Below are 21,563 nucleotides of genomic sequence, written 5' to 3'. Positions count from 1 at the left end.
TTCCTCACCATTGCGTTAATTTCCTCTTTAACCAGCAATGCAACTCCACTGCCTTTTGCTTTTTTGTCCTGCCATCACCCCTGTCCTCCTTGATTGCTTTGGTTCTTGCTTCCCCCAATGCCTTTAAATTGAAAATGCTCATTCCTTGTGTTTAAATCCCTTAAAGGACATTTTTCTTACCTCTGTAACCAACTCCAGTGCTACAACACTTCTCCTTGAACTCTGTTCCTTTGACTATGACTGTCTTGTGCAATACCCTATCCCTTCACTCCACCACTGGTGCTGTGCTTCAGCTGCCTGGGTTCCATGCTCTGTAATTCTCTTCCTAAATCCCACTAAATTCTCTCTGCTTGAATATCCTGCTACAAATGTACATGTTTAACCAAGCTTTTGTTCCTCCTATCCTAACTTCTCCTTTGGCTTGGCATCCATTTATTCCTACGCCTTTGTAAAACATAGTGGGATATTTTTCTACCTCAACTACAAAGACTCATGGCTGTCTGTTCTTGAATATAAGCATCGAGAAAACCATGGTCATGGGACAAGGTGTTGCATCTCCTCCCCTGATCTCACTAAATAACATTCCACTGGAAGTGATTAGCAAATTCTGCTACCTTGGGTCCACGGTGACAGACAATTTGTCCCTTGATGCAGAGCTCGGTACACGCATAGGGAAAGTAGCTACCACCTTTGGCCAACTTGCAGAACGTGCATGGGATAACACTAAGCTGACTCTTAGGACCAAGCTGATGTTTTTTAAGGCCTGTGTTCTCAGCACCTTTCTGTATGTCTGTGAATCAAGGGCAACTTACAGTAACCAGGAAAAGACATTCAATAATTTCCATCTTCGCTGTCTGCAGTACATTATCGGTATATCCTGGCAGGACAAAATCACAAATACGTCAGTCCTCTCAAAGGCAGAACTCCCAAATGTGTTGGCACTAATCAAACAGAGGCGGCTTCGGTGGATCAGACACTTCCACAAGATGGAAGATGGTCGTTTACCCAAGGATCTTCTGTATGGTGAGGTAGCCGGGGCAAGACGACCAGTGGGATGCCCAAAGCTGTGCTTCAAGGATGCTTGCAAGCATGACATGAAGGCCCAAAACGTCAGCTATCGCACCTGGGAGTCACTAACTGGCAAAAGAGGGAAATGGCGACACATTCTGTGGATTGGTATACACTACCATGACGACCAGTTGCTACAGCAGCTTGGCAGCAGGCGCCAACACCGAAAACAACTGTGCCACTTGGCATCTTCACGTGTGGCACTTATGGCAGAACCTGTGATTGTTTCGTCCATAGCTTTCCATTGACATGGCTTTTTCACAGTGTTCGGACCTTATGGAGCTGCGGTTGTATCATCCAGAGCTTTCCATCGACCTGGCTCTTGAACGAAATTCCGCCATTGCAGAGCTGCGCTCAGACACTCTAGATGTGTCTGCTGACGTGGCTGTTAACTGACTTTCACTCACTGGGGCTCTTTGATGCATCCATACAGTGCTGGCCCACAGTACACCAGATGTGTCCACAAGTTGCAGTGACTGGTTCGACAATGGCCAGGGGTTTGGCTGAGGACTGGCAGTAGGTGAGTTGCTTGGAGTGCTGGAGTACGCATGGCAGTTTGCCGAGAACCTGCCCCTCAAGGATTGGCTTTCACAGCTATCAGCAAAGGTGCACCTAAATGGATTGTTGGCTGCATGTCCATCATCTTTCATAAATGGAAGGATGCCGATTCATTTTTCTACCTTTTAAACTGCAGCATAAAATGCAAGTAATTGTTTTTGAGGGAGGAACTAAGCCTTGCATTTTGGCTTTCCTGGCTCAATCTTACAATGTGTTATCCCAAAGAGTTTTCCTATCCAAGCTCATTCTTTTGCAATTTTATCGCTTACTAAATAATAAGCAAAGTGGCTGCTATTAATTTACAATAGTTTCAGTAGTGGAAATTAATGAACAAGGTTGTTTTGAAATTTTTGCACAGTGGAGTCCACCATTGTCCCCACGTTTAATACAGCAGTTTATTTAAAAATAGCTACTGAATGTAGAACAACCATGTCATAGCTTCAGAAAGAAGAATAAAAATGCTTTTGGAATAAAACCTAGTCAATACTGATAGGATTGAACTGGAATATCTTACCATTTGTAAAAGTAACCAGACCATCCATCTGGAAAGAAATTCAAGGTCAAAAACATAATATTGCCTCTCAGATATCAGACAAAAAAGATAGAGACTGACAATGCCCGTAGTTAGTTAATGTTTGCTCACCGAGCGTGAAATGAAAGTTAGAAGTGTTACTTGGTTTTACTTGTAGATTTATAGCAGTTGTTTAAACACTGAAAAGGATAGATTATCTTTGTTCATACATTCTGAAAATTATATTGCATTAAAATTCTCGCATCTTTCTAAGAAGTGTGATAAAGGCTTTAGCTGACTGGTTATTTTTGTAGTTTACATGTGAAATTCTTTGGAATTGTTTTTCATTCACAGGATTTTGGCATCACTGGCAAGGTCAGCATTTATTGTCCACCCCGAATTGCTCTCCAAGGTGATGATGAGCTGCCTTCTTGTACTGCTGCCGTTTGTGTAGTGAAGGTAGTCCCACTGTGCTGTTGGGGAGGGAACTCCAGGATTTTAAACCATTCACAGTGAAGGAGTGTTAATATATTTCCAAGTCAAGATGGCATGTAACTTGGAAGTGGTGGTGTTCCCATGTGCCTGATGCTCTTGCCCTTCCATGTGATAGAGTTTGGGAGATGCTGTCAAGGAAGCCTTGGCGCCCCCACTTCAAACCTTTTGATGGAGAAAAAGCCATTGATGAAGCAGCTGAAGATATTTGGTCTGAGGGAACTGCCCTGAGGAACTCCTGGTGCTGAGATGTTTGGCCTCCAACAGCCACAACCATCTTCCTTTATGCTAGATATGGCTCCAGCCAGTGGAGATTTTTCCACCCTAATTCACAATGACTTGTAGGGCTGCTTGAAGTCACACTTCGCCAAATGCTGTCTTGATGTCAAAGGCTGTCACTGTCATTATATCTCTGACGTTCAGCTCTTTTGTCCATGGTTGGACCAAGGCTGTAATGAGATCTGGAGCTAAGTGGTCCTGACATAACCCGAATTGAGCACCAGTGAGAAGATAATTGGTGTTAAGTGCTGCTTGACAGCCCTGTCAATAATCATTTCCATTAATTTTCTGATGATTGAGAGTAGGTTGATAAGGTAATAATTAGCAGGATTGGATTTGTCCTGCTTTTTGTGAGCAGGGCAGATCTTGGCAATTTTCCACATTATTGGATAGATGCCATTGTTGTAGTTGTATTGAAACATCTTGGTTGAAGATGGCTGCAAACGCGCAGCCTTGTTTTTTTTTCATTCATTTGCTGGGCTCTGTCACCATTGAGGATGTGGATGTCATGGAGCCCCATACTTCAGTTAGTTGTTTAATTGTCCACCACCATTCACAACTGGATCTGGCAGTATTGCAGAGCTTTGTTCTGATCTGTTGATTGTGGGATTGCTTAACTCTGTCTATAGCATGCTGTTTCCGCTGTTTAGCATGCATGTCCTGTGTTGTAGCTTCACCCAGGTTGGAACTTAATTTTTTAGGTATGTCTGGTGCTGCTCCTGGCATGCTCTTTTGCAGTCCCCATTGAACAAGTGTTGATCCCCTGGCTTGATTGTAATGGTAGAGTCAGGGATATGCCGAGCCATGAGGTTACACATTGTGGTTAAATACAATTCTGCTGCTGCTGACCGCCCACAGTGCCTCATGAGTTCCCAGTTTTGATCTGCTAGATCTGTTTTGATTCTATCCCATTTATCATGGTTGTAGTGCCACACAACACAATGGAGGGATGAATCTGTGATGGGTTGAGGACGAGTTCAAGTAGGTTTTCCTCTCATTGGTTCTCATCACCTGCCACAGGCCCAGTCTGGCAAACCTGTCCTTCAGGACTCAGCCAGCTTGGTCAGTAGTAGCTACGAAGCCATTCTTGGTGATGGGCATTTATGTTCTCCACCCAGAGTACATTCTGTGTCCTTTTACCTTCAGTCCTTCTTCCAAGTGGTGTTCAACGTGAGGAGTACTCATTCATCAGCTGAGGGAGGGCTGTTGGTGGTAATCAGCAAGAAGTTTCCTTGGCCATGTTTGACTGATGCCATGAAGATTCATGGGGTCTGGAGGCAACATTGAGGAATCCCAACTGTATACCACTGTGCCATCACCTTGGGGGAGGGGGTCGATTCTGCCAGTGGGACAAATCCAGGCATGGTGATGGAGAAGTCTAGGACATTAGATAAAAGCTCTGATCTGTGATTATGACTGTGTTGGGCTGTTGCTCGGCTAGTCTTTGGGACAACTCTCCCAATTTGACACAAGTGAGGAAGGTCAACTTGATGTGCCTTTGTCATGTCTGAGTCTGGTGCCTAGGTCGATGCCAGGTGGTCTGTCAGGTTATATTCCTAAAATTTATTGTAGCGGTTTTGATGCAATTGAGTGCCTTGCTGGGCCATTTCAGAGGGCAGATGAGAGTCAACCACATTGCAGTGGATCTGGCGTTGTGCAGGCCATACAGAGTAAGGACACTAGTGAACCTGGTAGATTTTTATGAGAATCCTGTCGTGTCATGGTTACTTAGATTAGCTTTTTATTCCAGTTTATTTAATTAACTGAGTTTAAATTCCACAGCTGCAGTGGTGGGATTTGAACTCCTGTTTAGGCTTCTGAATTACTAGTCCAGCAACATAACCACTATGCTACCGTATCCCTGTGGCAGGAAGAAAATTCACTTTAATTATTGTATAATGAAACCTGTTTTTAATTGTGTGCACATTATTTTTAATAACCTTTGGGATGACCTGACCATTATTATGCTTGAGCATATTAAATCGAACCTGCAGTCTCTCCAAAATAGGTTTTATAATATTTTTCAAACCTAGTTTAAAAATAATTTCACAACTCCTCCATCTGATTCCTTTTGTATGATTGCATTTCCTTTTGAGGAAGACAAAAGATAGAGGAATAAGCTGCTTGTTGCCGTTGAAAAGGAAAATGGGGAACTTGATCCTCAGGATGACATCAAAGCAGATTGCACTTGAAGATAAAATAGCTTGCTGGTGGACTTGGACAGAGGAAAATCTTGATCACAGCAGAACAGAAGACCCTGCTGAGCATTCCTCAGTGAGGAATGGTTTGATTAATTGCAATGCGAGACCTCCCCATGCTGTTTCAGTCACTGGAGTACGGGTCAGTAAAACAAAAGGCTGCACTGAATTACTGTATGTAAATGATGCCTTGCTGACTGGGAAAGGATTAGAATTTTATTTTGCATTCCTTGCAAATTCCTGGCTTATCTAAGAATATGTCCTGAATGCCATCCTGAAGCGATTTTTGTGTGTTTTTAAAAAGCATTGACTTTTATCTAGATTGAAGTTTTCCCCTCTACCCCACCGAAAGATTTCAATCAGTTCAGACTGCTGGAAATACCAACAGTAAGATTCTATTGTCCTTGTCTGTGTCTCTGTATGCTGCTTGGAAACTCGGTTGGGTGATAAGTAAATACACTCAGTATTCTGAACCTTCTTTAATTGTCTGCCTCTGCTGATGAACGTGCTTGTGGTTTCAACGTAATACCTTGAACATTACAAACAAATCGCAATTTGAATAGATAAGCGCCCAGTGGGTTAAGGTGTCAGTTGAAACAGCTGCTGAGTCTTCCTCCTACTGCTCTAATTAACACATAGACACTTGGCTGCGAGTGTGTTGAGTGGATTGAACCATTTAGCTTGCTGTGTGTGTTCTCCTATTGTAATACTGAAAGCCGCGTTTGGCAGATGAAGTCTGCTGCTACTCAGCATCTTGTAATACATTGCACTGTGCATGGTAAATGAAAGGATTTAATTATCAAGTTGAGTAACATTTGATCTGTCTTTTTTTTGGTGCAGTCTGTAATGCACGCCCACCCCCTTAGTGATGAAATAAGTAGGAGAGACATTGGATGGAGCAATCCAAGCATTGGGATATTCCTTGTCCTCACGGTAGTTCTTTTGAACTTTGTTCCTCCCTTTTAGGCTGTTTCGAGGCAATGTCAGGCTATTTCTTTTGTATTTTCACAGGTCTTAGTTTGACGCCTTTAATCAATGAAGCCCTGTTTTCTTTAACTGGCAGATAAGATATTAACAGCTTTGTTTAAAACTGCTCTGAGTACTGTAGTTTGAAAGAGGCTACAGTGTGCAGCTAGCTTCAGTCTATTTTTATGTTGCTCACTCATGCTCTGGCAGTTTTGTATTGAGCTGTGCTGCTGCCAAACACCTCGACAGTGAACAGGTTGACAAGGTACAAGTGTAAGGATGGACCGATTTTTGTACCTTATGAAACAAATGAGAAGGTCAAGGAGAAGAAAAAGCAAGAAGTATAGACCAGAGGAGGATTACCATGAGGGATATGAAGATGTGTATTATTATGCCTCTGAACAACTGCATAGTAAGTATGAACTTAATGTGTTTTTACACCTGTTTTCTACAAGACCTGTGGAAACCAGCTTAACTATTCTTACCAAGCAAATGAACATTATAATGTGATGTGAGAAAACAAGTGATTAATTGTTATTCTGTTGTCAAACTATTTGATGTCACTTGCCCTGCATTAACAACTGTTAAGGTTTGTGCTCAGAGTACAACAAATCCCTTGGGGTTGTGCTGACCTGTTCTGCTGTGAAGCACATGCCTTTGTAACAATTGTAGTTTCCTATTCCAAATGTACACTGCCGAGGGATTACTCGTGTGTTGATGAGTTTTCAACTGACAGGTGGCTTCAGGTGTGCGTGGCTTTGAATAATTTGTAAAAGTAAATGAGCAAGAATGTCCGTTCAAATTCAGAGTTGGGAATTGATAATTAAGCTGTGCATTTCTGCAGGGATCATTCTCATTGCCTTCAGTGCTCAGAGTACTCTATTGGGTTTGATCTTTGACTCCTCTTGGCAGACAGAAATGCCTGAGGTAACCACTAAAAAGATGTGGTACTTTGAGGATTTTGCACAATTCTTTGCTGAATGCGCACAGTTGACTTCTCCCTGTAACCCATTTAGTTAATGCAAAAGCTTTTATTTACATTCCCAATGCTAGTTGATAGGCTTTGTTTATATGACCTTTACATTATCTTTTTATTCCTCCAATATTACTCCATCTCTCCTGAAGATGCTGACTCGTTGCTGAGATGTAGCTTTGTGGCTGCCTTCCCAGATCTTGCCCAACTAGCCACTTTTCATGTATAAATCATGCTAATTAATGTCGACAGGTTATTTGACCATGGGGAACATGGCAGCCAAATCTGATTTTGTTTGCACCGAATACCCATACAGGCACTTTCCAGCAGGGATCACTGAATAGTGATCAGGACTAGGAGCCCTTATTAATTTTTATTTTCCCTTCATGTCTAGCTCAGGAACACTGACTCCAATTGTAACACCTCCTGCGTCATGGGTTAAATGAACACACCGGGGATTAAGCCTGGGACATTTCTGGTTGGTGTAGAGCTGTCATTTGTCAAATGAGCAATTATGGAGCTAACTTTTTTTTTACCTTTTTCAAAAATGTCACTTCCTGTGACATCTGTCTTGTGCTGGGGTTAGATGTGAAATATATATTCAAGCAAGCCCAAACTGGTTACAATACAAACTTAGTTTCACCGTCTTATTAAAATTTAAATATAGGTTTGCATCAACAACGGAAGGGAATCTAATTTTTGTGAAATATATGTTTATACTGTGCCTATTTTTATTTTAAAAAGGAACTTTATCTGCACATGCTGCATTTAGTGAGTTGAGCATAGTTATTTCATTTTCATATTGTACTTGATGTGTATAATCTGGATGGCAGTTATCTATATAGCCAAAATTACTTTGTCATGATCAGCTCTTCCCTAATTTTTCATATTACAGTAAAAGTGTGTTTCTTTATTCCAACTGTCACATGCAGATGGAAAGAGGCCCATGTGCTCACGTAGCAACTCTTCTTGCTGTTTTTATATATGAGGCAGATAATTTTATTGCTATTTTTCCTTGTTAGCTTCCTTCTAAGTTAACTTACTTCATTGACCTTGCGGATGAGTATTACCCAGTTCAGACCACAGACATATCCATGAATATTGTTTGTGTTATTTCTTTATCAACCAAATGGGATGTGCATTGGGATAATTAGGGCAGGGAATGCGAACAAAGCCCCTTCCCCCTCTGTCCATTTGTTTCCTGCCACCAACTGATGATCTGGCAAACCTTGCTGTGTCGATGGAGGTATGAGAGCAAATTTTAATCAAAACTGGAGTTTGAACTTGGGATCCCTAGTCAGGAGTTCAAGACTCTGGCATTGTAGTCTTCTCCAACATCACCATCACCTCTCAAGGCAACCCTCGAATGTGCACTGGTCTTTACTGAGAATTGTTTGAGTGCTGTAATGTGATGAGACAAATTGTGTTGAGTCTCGAAAGATATAATTGCACTGTTTGAGCAAGACATCATCCTATTGAAGATGACATGCAGCAGATCTTTTGTACTTTCTTATCGAACAAGACCTTTATTCATGCACTTGTTAAGGAAGTGCTTTTGAAATGGTAAGAGAGCATTTTAGTTTAGTGCATTGCTAAAATGGTGATGTCATAGAGAGATACAGCACTGAAACTGGCCCTTCGGCCCACCGAGTCTGTGCCGACCATCAACTACCCATTTATACTAATCCTACATTAATCCCATATTCCCTATCACATCCCCTCCTACATTAATCCCATATTCCCTACCATTCCCCAACCTACACTAGGGGCAATTTGCAATGGCCAATTTACCTATCAACCTACAAGTCTTTGGCGGTGGGAGGAAACTGGAGCACCCGGCGGAAACCCACGCTGTCACAGGGAGAACTTGCAAACTCCACTCAGGCAGTACCCAGAACCGAACCCAGGTCGCTGGAGCTGTGAGGCTGTGGTGCTAACCACTGCATTCCAATATCATTTCTGAATTTGAATTGGGGCACTTTGTGATTTATGTTTTTTGGGAACTCAGCCAGTATAAATTTCTAATGTTATTTCTGCCTCTTGGAGAAAAGTTGAATGACAGCTATTGCCATATAATATCTTGTGCTTTACACAGCACTGACCTTTTAAAAAATTTCATGTGTTTAAAATATTTCAAAAATCCAAACTTGTGATTTTAAAAAATTGATTCTTAAGATATGGGCATCGTTGGCAATGTTAACACTGTTCATCTCCACTTTCCTTGAGAAGGTGGTGATGCAACTGATTTGGCTTGCCAAGCCAATTCAGAAGGCATTTGGGAATCAATCACATTGCAGTGGGTCTGGAGTCATATATTGCCCAGACCAGGTAAGGATGGCAGATTTCCTCCCCTAAAAGACATTAGTGAACCATTTAGGCTTTTATGACAATTCCAGGAGACAATGTCTGGACGTTGAGGATCCAGACCTCAACTGCAATGTCCTGATTATATTTAGACTTAATGCTGGATTTTACAAATTCGGAATACATTATTGTATAACCTGGTATAAATATCTTTTTTTTTTAAAAAAAACAATACCTATTCTGTGTTTTTCTTTTTCTTCTTGGTCAAGTGTCATTGACTACTATTATTACCTTTTGTACCCACATTATTTCTATATAAATATGCACTTTCATATCACATTGACCTAGTTACAATACCAAAGCAGCTTCAAAGTGCTCAGTGTGATAAGTATTTTTTTTCTTATAAAGACACCTTTCTGTTTCTAAGTTCCAAGATACTCTGGTTTCACACTACCATACTAATATGCTGCTGGCCCTTAAGGACAGCCACCAGCATTACCTGCTTTCCTCTCGCATGTACTTACCAGTAAAAAGCCAACGTTATGAAATGGCTAGACAACCTATTTTATACCATATGGACATTGTGAGCTTACAGTTCATTTAAAGAAGGCAAAGCTTTGGGTTCAAATGGCTTTCTCAACAACTTGATCTTTGCCATCGTGGTACACGATGCCAATTGAAAGATTGCCTTGCCCCCAGTATGGTTCTATCTACATTTGTAGCTGCAGTCTATTTTTCTGACCAACGTGAATTTGAACTTTTTGTTCATTGTATTCCCAGTATGGTTCATCATAGTAGTTTGTCTTGCGACTGAGACATAGATATAAGGGTAACTACAGATAAACGTTATTCAGTGATGACATAATAAGCTTTGCTATACATTGCAGACACTAGCATTCCAGCTGTCTAGACATTAACATCAAAGAACACTGCCTTTTAAAAAAAAAAATACCATCTCTAATCTAAAGCTGCATCATGGTAACTCATCTTCAGAAACAGTTGGGTGCATACATGAGACCAGAGCAAAATCAAATCATTTTACTGGCAGATCAACACCATCTCAAATACACACACTGTTCAGCAAAATAAAGTGATCTCCTGCAGATTTTCATAAGCTCTTCCAGTACTGTACTGCATTCAAATTGTGGGCTGTAACAGGTTTTATCATTACATAGTAAAAAATAGTGAACAAAAGCCTTTAAAACCATGAGATTATATTGGTATCCTAGCCAACATTCCTCCCTCAACCAACACCACTGAACACAGATTCAGTGGCTCATGTTTTAGTTTGTGGGCATTTGCTATGACTAAGTTAGCTATCCATAACAGTGGCTACAATTCCAAAGTAATCCGTTAGCTGGGAAATTCTGAGACGTCCTGAGAATGTGATGAGACACTATATAAATGCAAGTTTATTATATATAGAGTCGTAGAATCATTATGGCATGGAAGGAGGCCATTCGGCCCATTGAGTCCATGCTGGCTCTCTGTAGAGCAATCCAATCAGTCCCAGTCCCCTGCTGTATCCCTGCAGCCCTGCAAGTTTATTTCCTTTGAATGCCCAATTTCCTTTTGAAATCATTCATCCTCTCTGCTTCCACTACCGTCGTAGGCAGCGAGTTCCAGGTCATTACCACTTGCTACATGAAAAAAAAGTTCCTCTTTACATTTCCCCACCCCCCCCACCCCCCCACCAGTCGCATCTCTTGCCCAAAACCTTCAATCTGTGTCCCTTAGTCCTTGTACCATCAGCTAATGGGCACAGCTTTTCTTTGTCTACCTTATCTAAACCAGTCAGAATCTTGTACACCTCTATCAAATCTCACCTCAATCTCCTTTGCTCCAAGGAGAACAGCCCCAGCTGTCCAACCAAACCTTCTAGCTGAAGTGTCAGCTGTGGCTTAGTTGGTAGCACACCCATCTCGAATCACAAGGTTCTGGGTTCAAGACTCACTACAGGGCTGGAGCACAAAAATCAAGGCTGATGCTCTAATGCAGTACTGAGGGAGTGTTGCACTGTTGGAGGTGCTGTCTTTCAGATGAGTTGTTGGACCGAGGCCCCATCTACCTGTTTGAGTGGATGTAAAAGATCCCATGGCACTATTTTGAAGAAGAGCAGGGAAGTTATCCCTGGTGTCCTGACCAATATTTATCCCTCAATTAACATGACAAAAATAGACTATCGGTTTGTGGGAGTTTGCTGTGTGCCCTCCAACAGTGACTGCACTTCAAAAAGTACTTCATTGGCTGTAAAGTGTTTGAGACATCTAGTGGTTGCATTAGATAAATGCAAGGTTTTATTTTTCCCTTTCTAAAATTCCTCATTCCTGGAACCATTCATCTTTCCAAGGACTACCACACCCTTCCTAAAGTGTGGTGACCAGAGTGGACGCAATAGTTGTGGCTTGACGATTTATAAAGGTTCATTTTAAAGAAATAGAACCTTGGACCTTTGTGTGTTATATCCTAAAATTCTGCAACTTAGCTTCAGTATTTTATATGAGAGTAGTCAAAGTCTGCATCCTTGTAGCAGTAAATAATATAGTATTTCATCAACACATACTGCAGATTTTTATTTTTGGAAGTATTTTGTTGTTCAATATTTATGGTTACTTAGTTCCAGAGTCAAGTTTTTAAATAATCTCAATAATTTAGCTGTGTTTGAGATAAAATTTCTAAGATACAGTGGGTTGGATTTTAACTTCACACATCAACTGAGCAGTGATGGAGTCAAAATAGCTTACAACGGCTAGTTGCCACCATTTTCAAAAGGCCAACCAACAGGCAGCCAAAGCACCTGCCTGTTTCAGGTGGTGGGCCCTTTAATGTGCAAATCTGGGGCCCGTGCCACTTATAGGACCCCGATTGCCAATTTAAGACAGAAATGAGTGGAGTGAGCACCATGCACGTTCTGCCCGGTTTTAGTCTGCTGTCCAGCCCTGAAGAGGAGCCCAAAAGTAAGTTATTTGTTTTTTTGGGAGCCAGTAGGAGCAGGAGGGTGCAAAAAAAAAAATCTGAGTCGTGCTACTCCAGGTACCTCTCCCACCCAATCTATGATTCTCCAGATTGGAAAAGGAGGAGCTGAGAGGAGGAAATTCAGGGCAGAATGGATGAAGACCAAAAAAAAATGGAGCAAGTAATTAAGAAAGCACAAGGCACAGTTCGTGTAAGGAAGTCAAGAAGGATCAGCATCAGTTAACTGGACATAATGGTCTGATTTATTTCTGTTCAATAGGATCAATTCCATGGTTTCTTCAGATAACATTCTGGAATTTCACTTTTTAATTATTCAGTCGAGCAGTCCTAAAGTCAGACTTGAATTCATCAAACCAGATTTGATCTTGGCTTTGCCTTTAAGAATTAGAAAATATTTGACTCTCTTTCTACCACTGGTGGCTTTATCACTATAATGCAATTGAGTATTAATAAGTGGGCAGATAAAGATAGTGTGAAATGCAGTCTGTAAATTTTAGCTGAAAAACCTGCGAATAGATTTCTCAACATTCCATTTATTTGAAATCTTTAACACTGTGAACCTCAAAATCAGTCAAATAGTAGCTGATGTGTTCTGGTGTGATACAATCTTGTAGGTGTGAAAAAGAATTGAAAACCTAAACATAGAGCAACAAGCCACTGGAAATAGGAAGAAGAGCAGACATGAAATAACATTGGATAGAACTTCTGATTTTTTAATAATTGCCCAATCATATATTGGATGCAAATTTTGGAAATAGTCTAGTTTTTTTTTTCACATCAAGTGTGTGAGTCTCTCTGCCTCGCTCTCGCACGCTCTGTCTGTCTCTCTGTCGCTGACCCTGTCATCAGGCCCCCCTCCCTTCGCTCCTCTCCCTTTGCCCCTCCTCCCCCCTCTGCCCCATCTCTCTCTCTCTCTTCTCTCGCTCTTTCTCTCCCTCCTTCCCCCACCCCCCCCCCACTTTTTCTCTTTCTCAGTCCCTTGCCAAAGTGTATTTTACATGTGTGAACTGTGATGCTGAGTTTTAGGCTGTTTGGTCTTGAGATATATCACAGTCCAGCTTACATCTGTCTTCACCAGATGTACATAGAACAGGGGTCTCTGGATAGTGCTAGGAAAAAGATTTCTGGTGAATTTTCTTCTTGCTGTCCTGGGGTGCTGAGGCCAATTATAGTGCTCTATTTTCAGCCCCAGCTGAAATAAGCTGACGTAGTCCAGATCAAACATCAAAGCCTGCAATTATCTTGGTATTTATACATCAGTTACTCGATTAATAAACTCAGCACATTACTTTAACTCAATATGGACCAGCGACTGAGCTGAGGACAGTTTTATGGTCTCTATGGTCCTTGACCACACTGATACCACTGCAAAGTCAGCAAGCCCATTACTCAACTTTCACAGTGACTTTTATTCAAAGCTTTTTGTAATTTGCGCTGCCCAAATCGTTCCTAACAGATGAACAAATGCAGCACTGTTCCCAAACCTTGAATAGCAAAGAAATGGAGAGAAGCAGCAAGACTTCCGCTATTGCTGCCAAATATGTGCCTGATCTTCCTGTAGCTGGAAAAATTGTCTCCTTTATTCCCACAACAAATACCACCTGTAACATTCATGCAATCTAGGTCTTCATCAGGGTAAGGGTTGAAAACCACTTAATTCACAGAATAGAACTTGTCCCTCAGGAGCAGATATCAAAGGCTTCTCAAGTTTTAATATATTATGTATGGCCCCTGTGGGTGCACTTGCAGGGAAAGGAGCCAAGTTATTTATTTTGACATTTGCAGGAGCTTGGACAGACTTTGGACAACCACTGTTCCAGTAATAACTTCTATATCTCCGATCTCTCTGCAACTAGTGCACAGGAAACAACATTTCTGTAAGTAGCTTCTCATGAGCTTTCATATATGGGGACCTCCCTTCTCTGCACAGTAGGCAGCCATTCCCTGCTCAGATCACTGTGCATATTAGCTGCATTCTGGATCACTGTTATAGCTTTTGCTTCCATAGCCTAGTAAGAGACATTTATCTGGACTACAAAACTTCTGAAGGTACACACTCATTCATCTTAAGTAAATGCAACCTTTCCATTTCTTTTTTAAAAAATGTTCACAATATCTAGGCAAGAAATGCAAAATTCAGACCTACACAATTGGCCTGGCATCATAGGTCAGGGCAGAACGCTTGTCAGAATTAACACAGCAAAAAGCTCCAGTTTCTCAGGTCCTGAAAGTTCAGTTTGATCTGTCCTCTCTGTATCTGCCTCATTTCGTGGCTTGTATCTTGGAAAGAAATATATAAACATGCACTAAGAATGAATTGCCAAATACAGTTGAAATTTTTCTGAGCAAGTTAACTGATTATGTTATAGCAACTGTTTAATTTAGTACAATAATCAAGCTCAGCTTCATCCCCTTATGACCTCACTTCAATGAATTTCAAGCTCTGCGCAATCCTGCTATCAACCCAAGCTGGAAAATTTAATCAACTTCACTTCCAATTTCCACTCCTCTTTTGCTTTCATGTGGTCTGTCTTTGACTCCTCCCTTCCTCAACTTCTCTATCTCAGTTTCTAGCCCTAGAAACTAAGAACCAATATTTACTCTAAGCCCACTGACTTCCACAGCTACCTTGACTCTTCCTCCCACTCTGTTTCCTGTAAGGACTTTATTCCATTCTCCCAGTTTCTCTGTCACATCTGTTTTGATGATGTTGCCTTTCTTACCAGTACTTGATATATCTTCCTTTTCCTTCGACCAAGGATTCCCCAGGACTGTGGTTGACAGGGCCCTTGATTGTGCCCGTTCCATTTCCTGTTCTTACCCCTTCCTCTTCCTCCCAGGACCATGATAGGGTTCCCCTTGACCTCCGTTTCCACCTCACCATTCAATTGATCATTTTCAGTCATTGCAATTACCTCCAGTGTGATGCCACTAAGCACATTTTCCCCTCCCTTTTCAGCATTGTGAAGAGACTGTTACCTCCAGAACACACCGGTCCACTCTTCAATCATTTCCCCCCCACAGCCCCTCCCCTTCCCACAGCACCTTCAAATGCAAGCACAGGCAGTGCAACACTTGCCCTTTTACCTCCTCCCTTCCCACAGTCCTGTGCTGCAAACCGTCCAGCTGGAATAGCAATTTACTCTCACTTAAATTTTTGTATACTGTATTTGCTGCTCACAGTGCGATCTCCTTTACAATGGGGAGACCAAATGCTGATTGGGGAGGTCACTTTGTGGAACACCTCCATTCTGTCCACAAGTGTGACCCTGAGCTTCCAGTTGCCTGTCATTTTAATTCTCTGTCTCCCTCCCACTCTGACCTCTCTGTCCTTGGCCTCCTACACTGTTCTAATGAAACTCAACGGAAGCTTGAGGAACAGTACCTTATCTTTCGATTAGGCACTTTACAGCCTTCCAGACTCAACATTGAGTTCAACAATTTCAGATCATAACCACTGCTCTCATTTTGACTGATGAAGGCTTTAAAATGATTTATTCCTATTTTCGAATCAATTTGAATTTTATTTCTAATTGAGTTGATAAAGTACTGTACCAATTTTCTTTAAAATTGGATGCAGGATTTGTAAATAGCTGAACATACACTTGCCACTGTTGTGCTCTACTATGAATTTTCACTGCTCTGACCTTGAAATCTCTTCACTAAGTCACTGCAAGGTAACATGACTATGGAATGGTTGCAGAATGGATTGGATGCCACATACATATTTCCAGACACTGAACATAGTTGTCAAAGGTCATTGTAGTTTTCAGCCGCAGGGTTTTGCTATACTGGGCTTTTATAATAAGTGAACTTTTTTTTTTTACAATGGCACTTTTGTTTAAGATGAAGCATTACAGTGATGGGAGAATTAGATTTCAGATAGCAGTTTGTTTTAGAATGTCAGGATCATTCCACCATGTAATAGCTATTGATGTGATTATAAGGCTTGGCTGAGTATTAATGATGGTAGTGAAGAGTCAAAAAGAGATTTGTATGTGCATTGGACCTGTGTTATGTAGTAGGTGAGTCGTGTTATGACAATAAGCAGCGCTGTCTCTGAATACTTAAAGCATTAAATGGCCTTGTTAAATTTCTCAAACGTTTCAGTTTACTGAAGTTTAAAAGGAAAATTTAGTCTTTAAAATGTTAACCATCTATCCTTATCCTGACCTATGCCAGCTAGGATGGTCTTTAAAATATAGTCAAAGCAGTAAATAAAATACCGATCATTTCTCTGAAAATGTAGAGAATGCAATTCAATAAGCCTTGGATCAGCTATACTGCACATCAGTATTACTCATTGTAGATCCTGCAAGTAACCTTTGGGTCACCAGCACCTCATTGAGCCCTTTTTTGTACGTGACCTGCTGGTTTACATCTGTGTGCATCACCAGGATGATCACTGTGTCTCTAAAGTAACTTGCCCATCTATTCTTTTGGCTTCATGTTCATCTCAACCACTCCAGTTCCTAAAATGTGAATAGACTAATTTTAGAGATGCAGGGTTAGCCCTGGTGCTGCATAATACCCTAAAATGAAAATAAATGGAATCAGAAAAGAGAGGCTGGAGCTCGCAAGTAACGGTTTGACTAGATTAGAAAAATGGATCTTTGCAAGAGAAAATTAATCAATTGACAACATTTGGGAAAACACTATTCTTAGATCTCCAGTGAAAACAAAAGTGGTGATAGTTGGAAAGAAAAGCAAGGACTATAAAGGGTAGGAATTGAAAACGTGGTCACTAGACTTCGGCCTTCACCTTCACAATAAGCCAACAGAAGTTTCATAATGCAGTGGTCAGCAGCTTTGCTTAGCATGTGAAAAATCCCTTGATGGAAACCAAGTAGTAAGACCTTGTTGATCAGATGGAACCCATAACAAAATCAGGCTGCATCCTGGTTGCCATTTCTAAGCATATCTTTAATAGCTGCTGCCTTGTAAAGTATGTCCTGTGCTACTACTTTACAGCAGTACTCATGTCTTGCCTTTAAGTTATGCAGCTTCTTCCAGACCTCCTGTCATGTCATCAATAGCTAGAGTTCACATTTTCTGTGGCAATTTTCTGCATTAGTTACCTACCTTGATTATTGTGAACAAGTTGATCATTGTGGATGGTATCCAATACAAGTAATTGATATATGTAGAGTGTAAGATTCTGTAGCTTGCTAAAACTGTGAATTTGCTGTACATTCTCATTCACTATCCAGTTCCAACTTGGGAGTGGGCTGAAGGAAGGAATACTTGAAATGCAAGTTGTATTTTCCTCTCCTCCATGTTTCTAGGATTTTTGCTGCTTTAAGTACTGTCAAATATTTTTAGGTTATATATGGCCTTTTTCCAAAAGAGTGCTAGTAATGTACTACGGTACCCCCAAGGTTAAAATCCAGTGTCACAACAGTGCAGTGTTTGATGTGAATTGTTGCTGCTGGGTTTACAGAATAAACTAATGGGGCAAAGCTTGGCCAGAGGCAGTACTTTGACTGGAGCACTAGTCTACAACATAGTCTTCAGTGTAATCAGAGTTCAGCTTACTTGTAATCAACATTCTTTACTATTTTTATACAAGAACAAGCAATTAGATGTGTCAGGGAGTATTAATTAGTATATTTAAATTATCCATACTGGCAGGGCTGTAGCTAATTAGCATCTCAAAAAATAAATAATTATACAGTACTCTGTGTTCTGGGGCAATTTTCTAGCTGCTATCAATTGTTCTTTGCAGTTGCCTATTCCTCCTTCAGCAGAATGGTATAGGGAGAATTTATTTTATTTTTCTTTGCCCAATTATCTTTTTTACTTGGTACCATTATAGTTTGGGAGAAGGGTGAATGATGTAGTAGAGCAGAGGAATTTGGAAGTTCAGGTCCACAGACATTTAAAGCTTTACCTTAAGTAGGTAAGGCTATTTAAAAAAACAACAACAAAGTGGTTGTTACGGCAAGAAGTATAGCATATAAAAATTGAAGTGTAACGGGGAATCTTACAGAACCTTGGGAAGACCAAAGTGAGAGTATTGTATTCAGTTTTAGGTTCTGAACAAGTATTGTTGAGGTGCTAGAGAGGATACAGTGGTTTTACTATGATCCTGCCTGAAATGAGGCAATGCAAATACAAAGAAGTCACTTTGAAAAATGGGCTATTTTAATTTGAACAGAGGATTGTGGAGAGATTTGATAAAGGCGTTTAAAATTTTGAAAGAATGGGGCAGAGTAGATCAAACAGACTTATTCCAGTGGTTGAGATTTGAATATAACAGAAAATGTAAATGATTCAGAATGAAAAGTAGGAGGAATATTTTTTACATATGATTGTGGGAAGCACTTCAGAGTTAGAAATTGAAGCAGAGATCATGTCAATAATGAACAATAATTAGGTGGTTGAAGATCAGGAAGATTAAGGGATATAGGAACAAGGTAGGCATATGGGGTCAGGACATTTGGCTAGAGTGGAAAATAAATACTAACGCGGACTGGTTGGGCCAACTAGCCTGTTTTGCTGTTGTAACTTCTGTGACCTTCTATGTAATATTTGACCCTGAGAAGAGCTTTCGACCACACAGCCATGTCATCACTAAGGCCACCTACTTTCACCCCCGTAACATTGCCCATCTCCACCCTGTCTCAGCTCTGCTGCTGCTTAAACTCTCATCCATGCCTTTTGTTACTTCCAGACCTGACTATTCTAATGCACTCCTGGCTGACCTCCCACACTCTACCCTCTGTAAACTTGAGGTCATCCAAAACTATGTTGCCCATGTCCTAACTCTCACCGCGTTACCTTTACCAATCACAGTCCAACCTTTCGGAGGCTGTGGGATTTCCCGGGGTTGCAGACTGTCATATGGCTGATTGGGTGGCTTTGCGATCAATTAGTAAAAGGAGAGATATATATCCTTTTATTTTGTTTCCGTTCCTCCTTGCTTCCTCCTTCTCAATTAAGCAGCCCAACTAAAACTGGCAAAACTTTCCAATGACGAGAGTGAAGATATTCCGATGAGGCTGGGACTCAGACTAGTAGCTCGATGACTCAGAGACTGCTGAGCCATCACGGTGCATTGTTTTTAAATGCTAAACATTTGGACGCCAAATAGGTTCCTGTATGAAGACTTATTATGCCACAAACAAAATACACTAATCTTGATGAAAATTTCCAGCAAAATCCTCCTATTCTTCTCCCTCATAGGCTTATCTAACCTCACCTTCAGTGCATCAAATACTTCCTACGGTAGTGAGTTTCACATTTTTGCCACTCTGTTTCTTCTGAATTCCCTATTTAATTCCTTGATAACTGTTGTGTTGATAGCCTCCAGTTTTGCTCTTGCTAGCAAGTTGAAATACTCTTTGGGAGGTGGGCGGGGGTGGAATTTGGTACTTTTTTTTTTTCCCCTCATATCGGGTTTGGAGGCGGGAAGAGCATGTGATTGGGTGGGATGGTGGCGGGGGGAGACTCAGCCACCTTCCCATCTCTGCTGAAATTAAATCCAGGGCGGGAAGGCCTATGTACGGCCTTCCTGCTCTGCTGCGAATTGAGGCCCTGAAGTGGACAATTATTGTCCAATTAAGGGGCTCTTCCCGCTGCCCGATTAGGCCAGTGGTGGGTGGGCCAGACACAGCACAGGGAGTATGGCAGGAAAAACCATGCCAGGAAGGTGGTGGAGGTGCGAGGCAAGCCGGGGGTGGTGATCCCTTGTTGAAAGGCACTTAGTGCCTGCACAAGGGAACCAGCATTGGGAAGTGGGGGCTCGCTGAGAGCCACACCTCTTGTCATTGTTGCAAAACCCCTCCTCCCCCGACCTACCTGTGGTCTGGGTCCAGCGCTGCTCCTAGGCCTCAGGTGGGTTCTCCACCAACAGCAGCCACCACCTTCGCGGTGACGCTGTTCAGTTAAAAAGCTGCTGGCCTCGGAGTAGCCAGCAGCCTGAGGGTGGGCCTCCCACAGAAGGGGCAATGCAGGATTCTTGCCGGCGGTTTTGCCAGAGGTAGAGATCCCCAAAACTTGGATAAAATCCCTGCCTCTGTTTATCAAAGCCTTTCATAATTTTAAAGTTCTATTAGGCTGCCCTTCAGCTTTTTTCAAAAGAAAAGAGATGCACCCTGTCCGTCCTTCACCTTGTAAATCTTTCTTAGCAATTTTTTTCAGTGCCTCTATATTTTCATAATATGCTGACCAGCACTACATACAATATTACTGTAATAAAAGCAAAATACTGCAGATGCTGGAAATCTGAAATAAAAACAAGAAATGCTGGAAAATAATCAGCAGGTCAGGCAGTATAGAGTCGTACAGCATAGAAACAGGCATTTCATCTGGGGAGAGAAGCAGAGTTAACGTTTCCGGTCAGTGACCCTTCATCAGAACTGACAAAAACTTTTTTTTATTACTTTTCAGGTGTTAAGGAACACAAGCTCCAGCAGCTGATGGGGACTAATGCCCCTCGACATCCTTCTTTCCCTCCACTTCCTTCTGACCCCTTGCTGTGTATTCACTATACCGTCTGACCTTCCCCTCTCTGACGCTAAACGTTCTGTACTCGGCAAAGGACTCCGTTTTATCCCCTTACTCCCCCACCTTAATGAATTTCACACTCGGCATGGACGTTGAGCTTTTCTTCCATCACCGTTCTGATGAAGGGTCACTGACCTGAAACATTAACTCTGCTTCTCTCTCTATAGGTGCTACCAGACCTGCTGAGTATTTCCAGCGTTTCTTGTTTTTATTATTACAATATTACAGCCCCGACAAACAAATTTTTCTGCAGCACCTGTGGAAGAGCCTGTCACTCTAGAATTGGCCTTTATAGCCACTCCAGGCGCTGCTCGACACACCACTGACCACCTCCAGGCACTTACCCATTGTCTCTCGAGACAAGGAGGCCAAAGAGAATTACTGTTGTAATTTAATGTGATCAGGTCACAATCTAAGAAACTGCTCATTAGGCACGGGGGAAGAATTACATCGCATTTATAACTTGGAAACAGGCTATTTGGCCCAACTGGTCCATGGCAATGTGTAAGCTCCTCTCACCCCTCTGCATATAACTCCATCAGCATGACCTTCTATTCATCTCCCCTATCATGTGTCTATCTAGCTTTCCTTTAGATGGAAAGAACTATGAATGGCGAATTTAGCCAATGATTTATGACATTGGCCCCTTTTCTACATATGCAAGATGGTGCATGGAAAATGATCATTCGCATCACAAAAATTGTAGAGGAAATTATTCAGGAAGGAGGTT

At 41.5% G+C, this 21,563-nt stretch overlaps 1 protein-coding gene across 2 annotated transcripts in view; it reads left to right on the top strand.

Annotated features, from left to right (window-relative positions):
- The window catches only part of grip1 (glutamate receptor interacting protein 1), a 434,653-nt gene that overhangs the window by 165,762 nt on the left and 247,328 nt on the right, over positions 1-21,563 (top strand). Inside the window, exon 1 of one of the 2 annotated variants that reach the window (XM_068050478.1) lies at positions 6,190-6,484. The exons of the other annotated variant lie outside the window; for it this stretch is intronic. Coding sequence (XP_067906579.1) covers positions 6,352-6,484 — 133 coding nt within the window. The 5' untranslated portion in view covers positions 6,190-6,351. Of the gene's footprint in view, positions 1-6,189; positions 6,485-21,563 lie in introns of those variants that run through there. 2 annotated transcript variants of the gene reach the window in all.

Source organism: Heterodontus francisci, chromosome 18 (genome assembly GCF_036365525.1).
Source record: "Heterodontus francisci isolate sHetFra1 chromosome 18, sHetFra1.hap1, whole genome shotgun sequence".
Classification (NCBI taxonomy): Eukaryota; Metazoa; Chordata; class Chondrichthyes; order Heterodontiformes; family Heterodontidae; genus Heterodontus; species Heterodontus francisci.
This window is presented reverse-complemented; position numbering and strand designations above follow the sequence as displayed.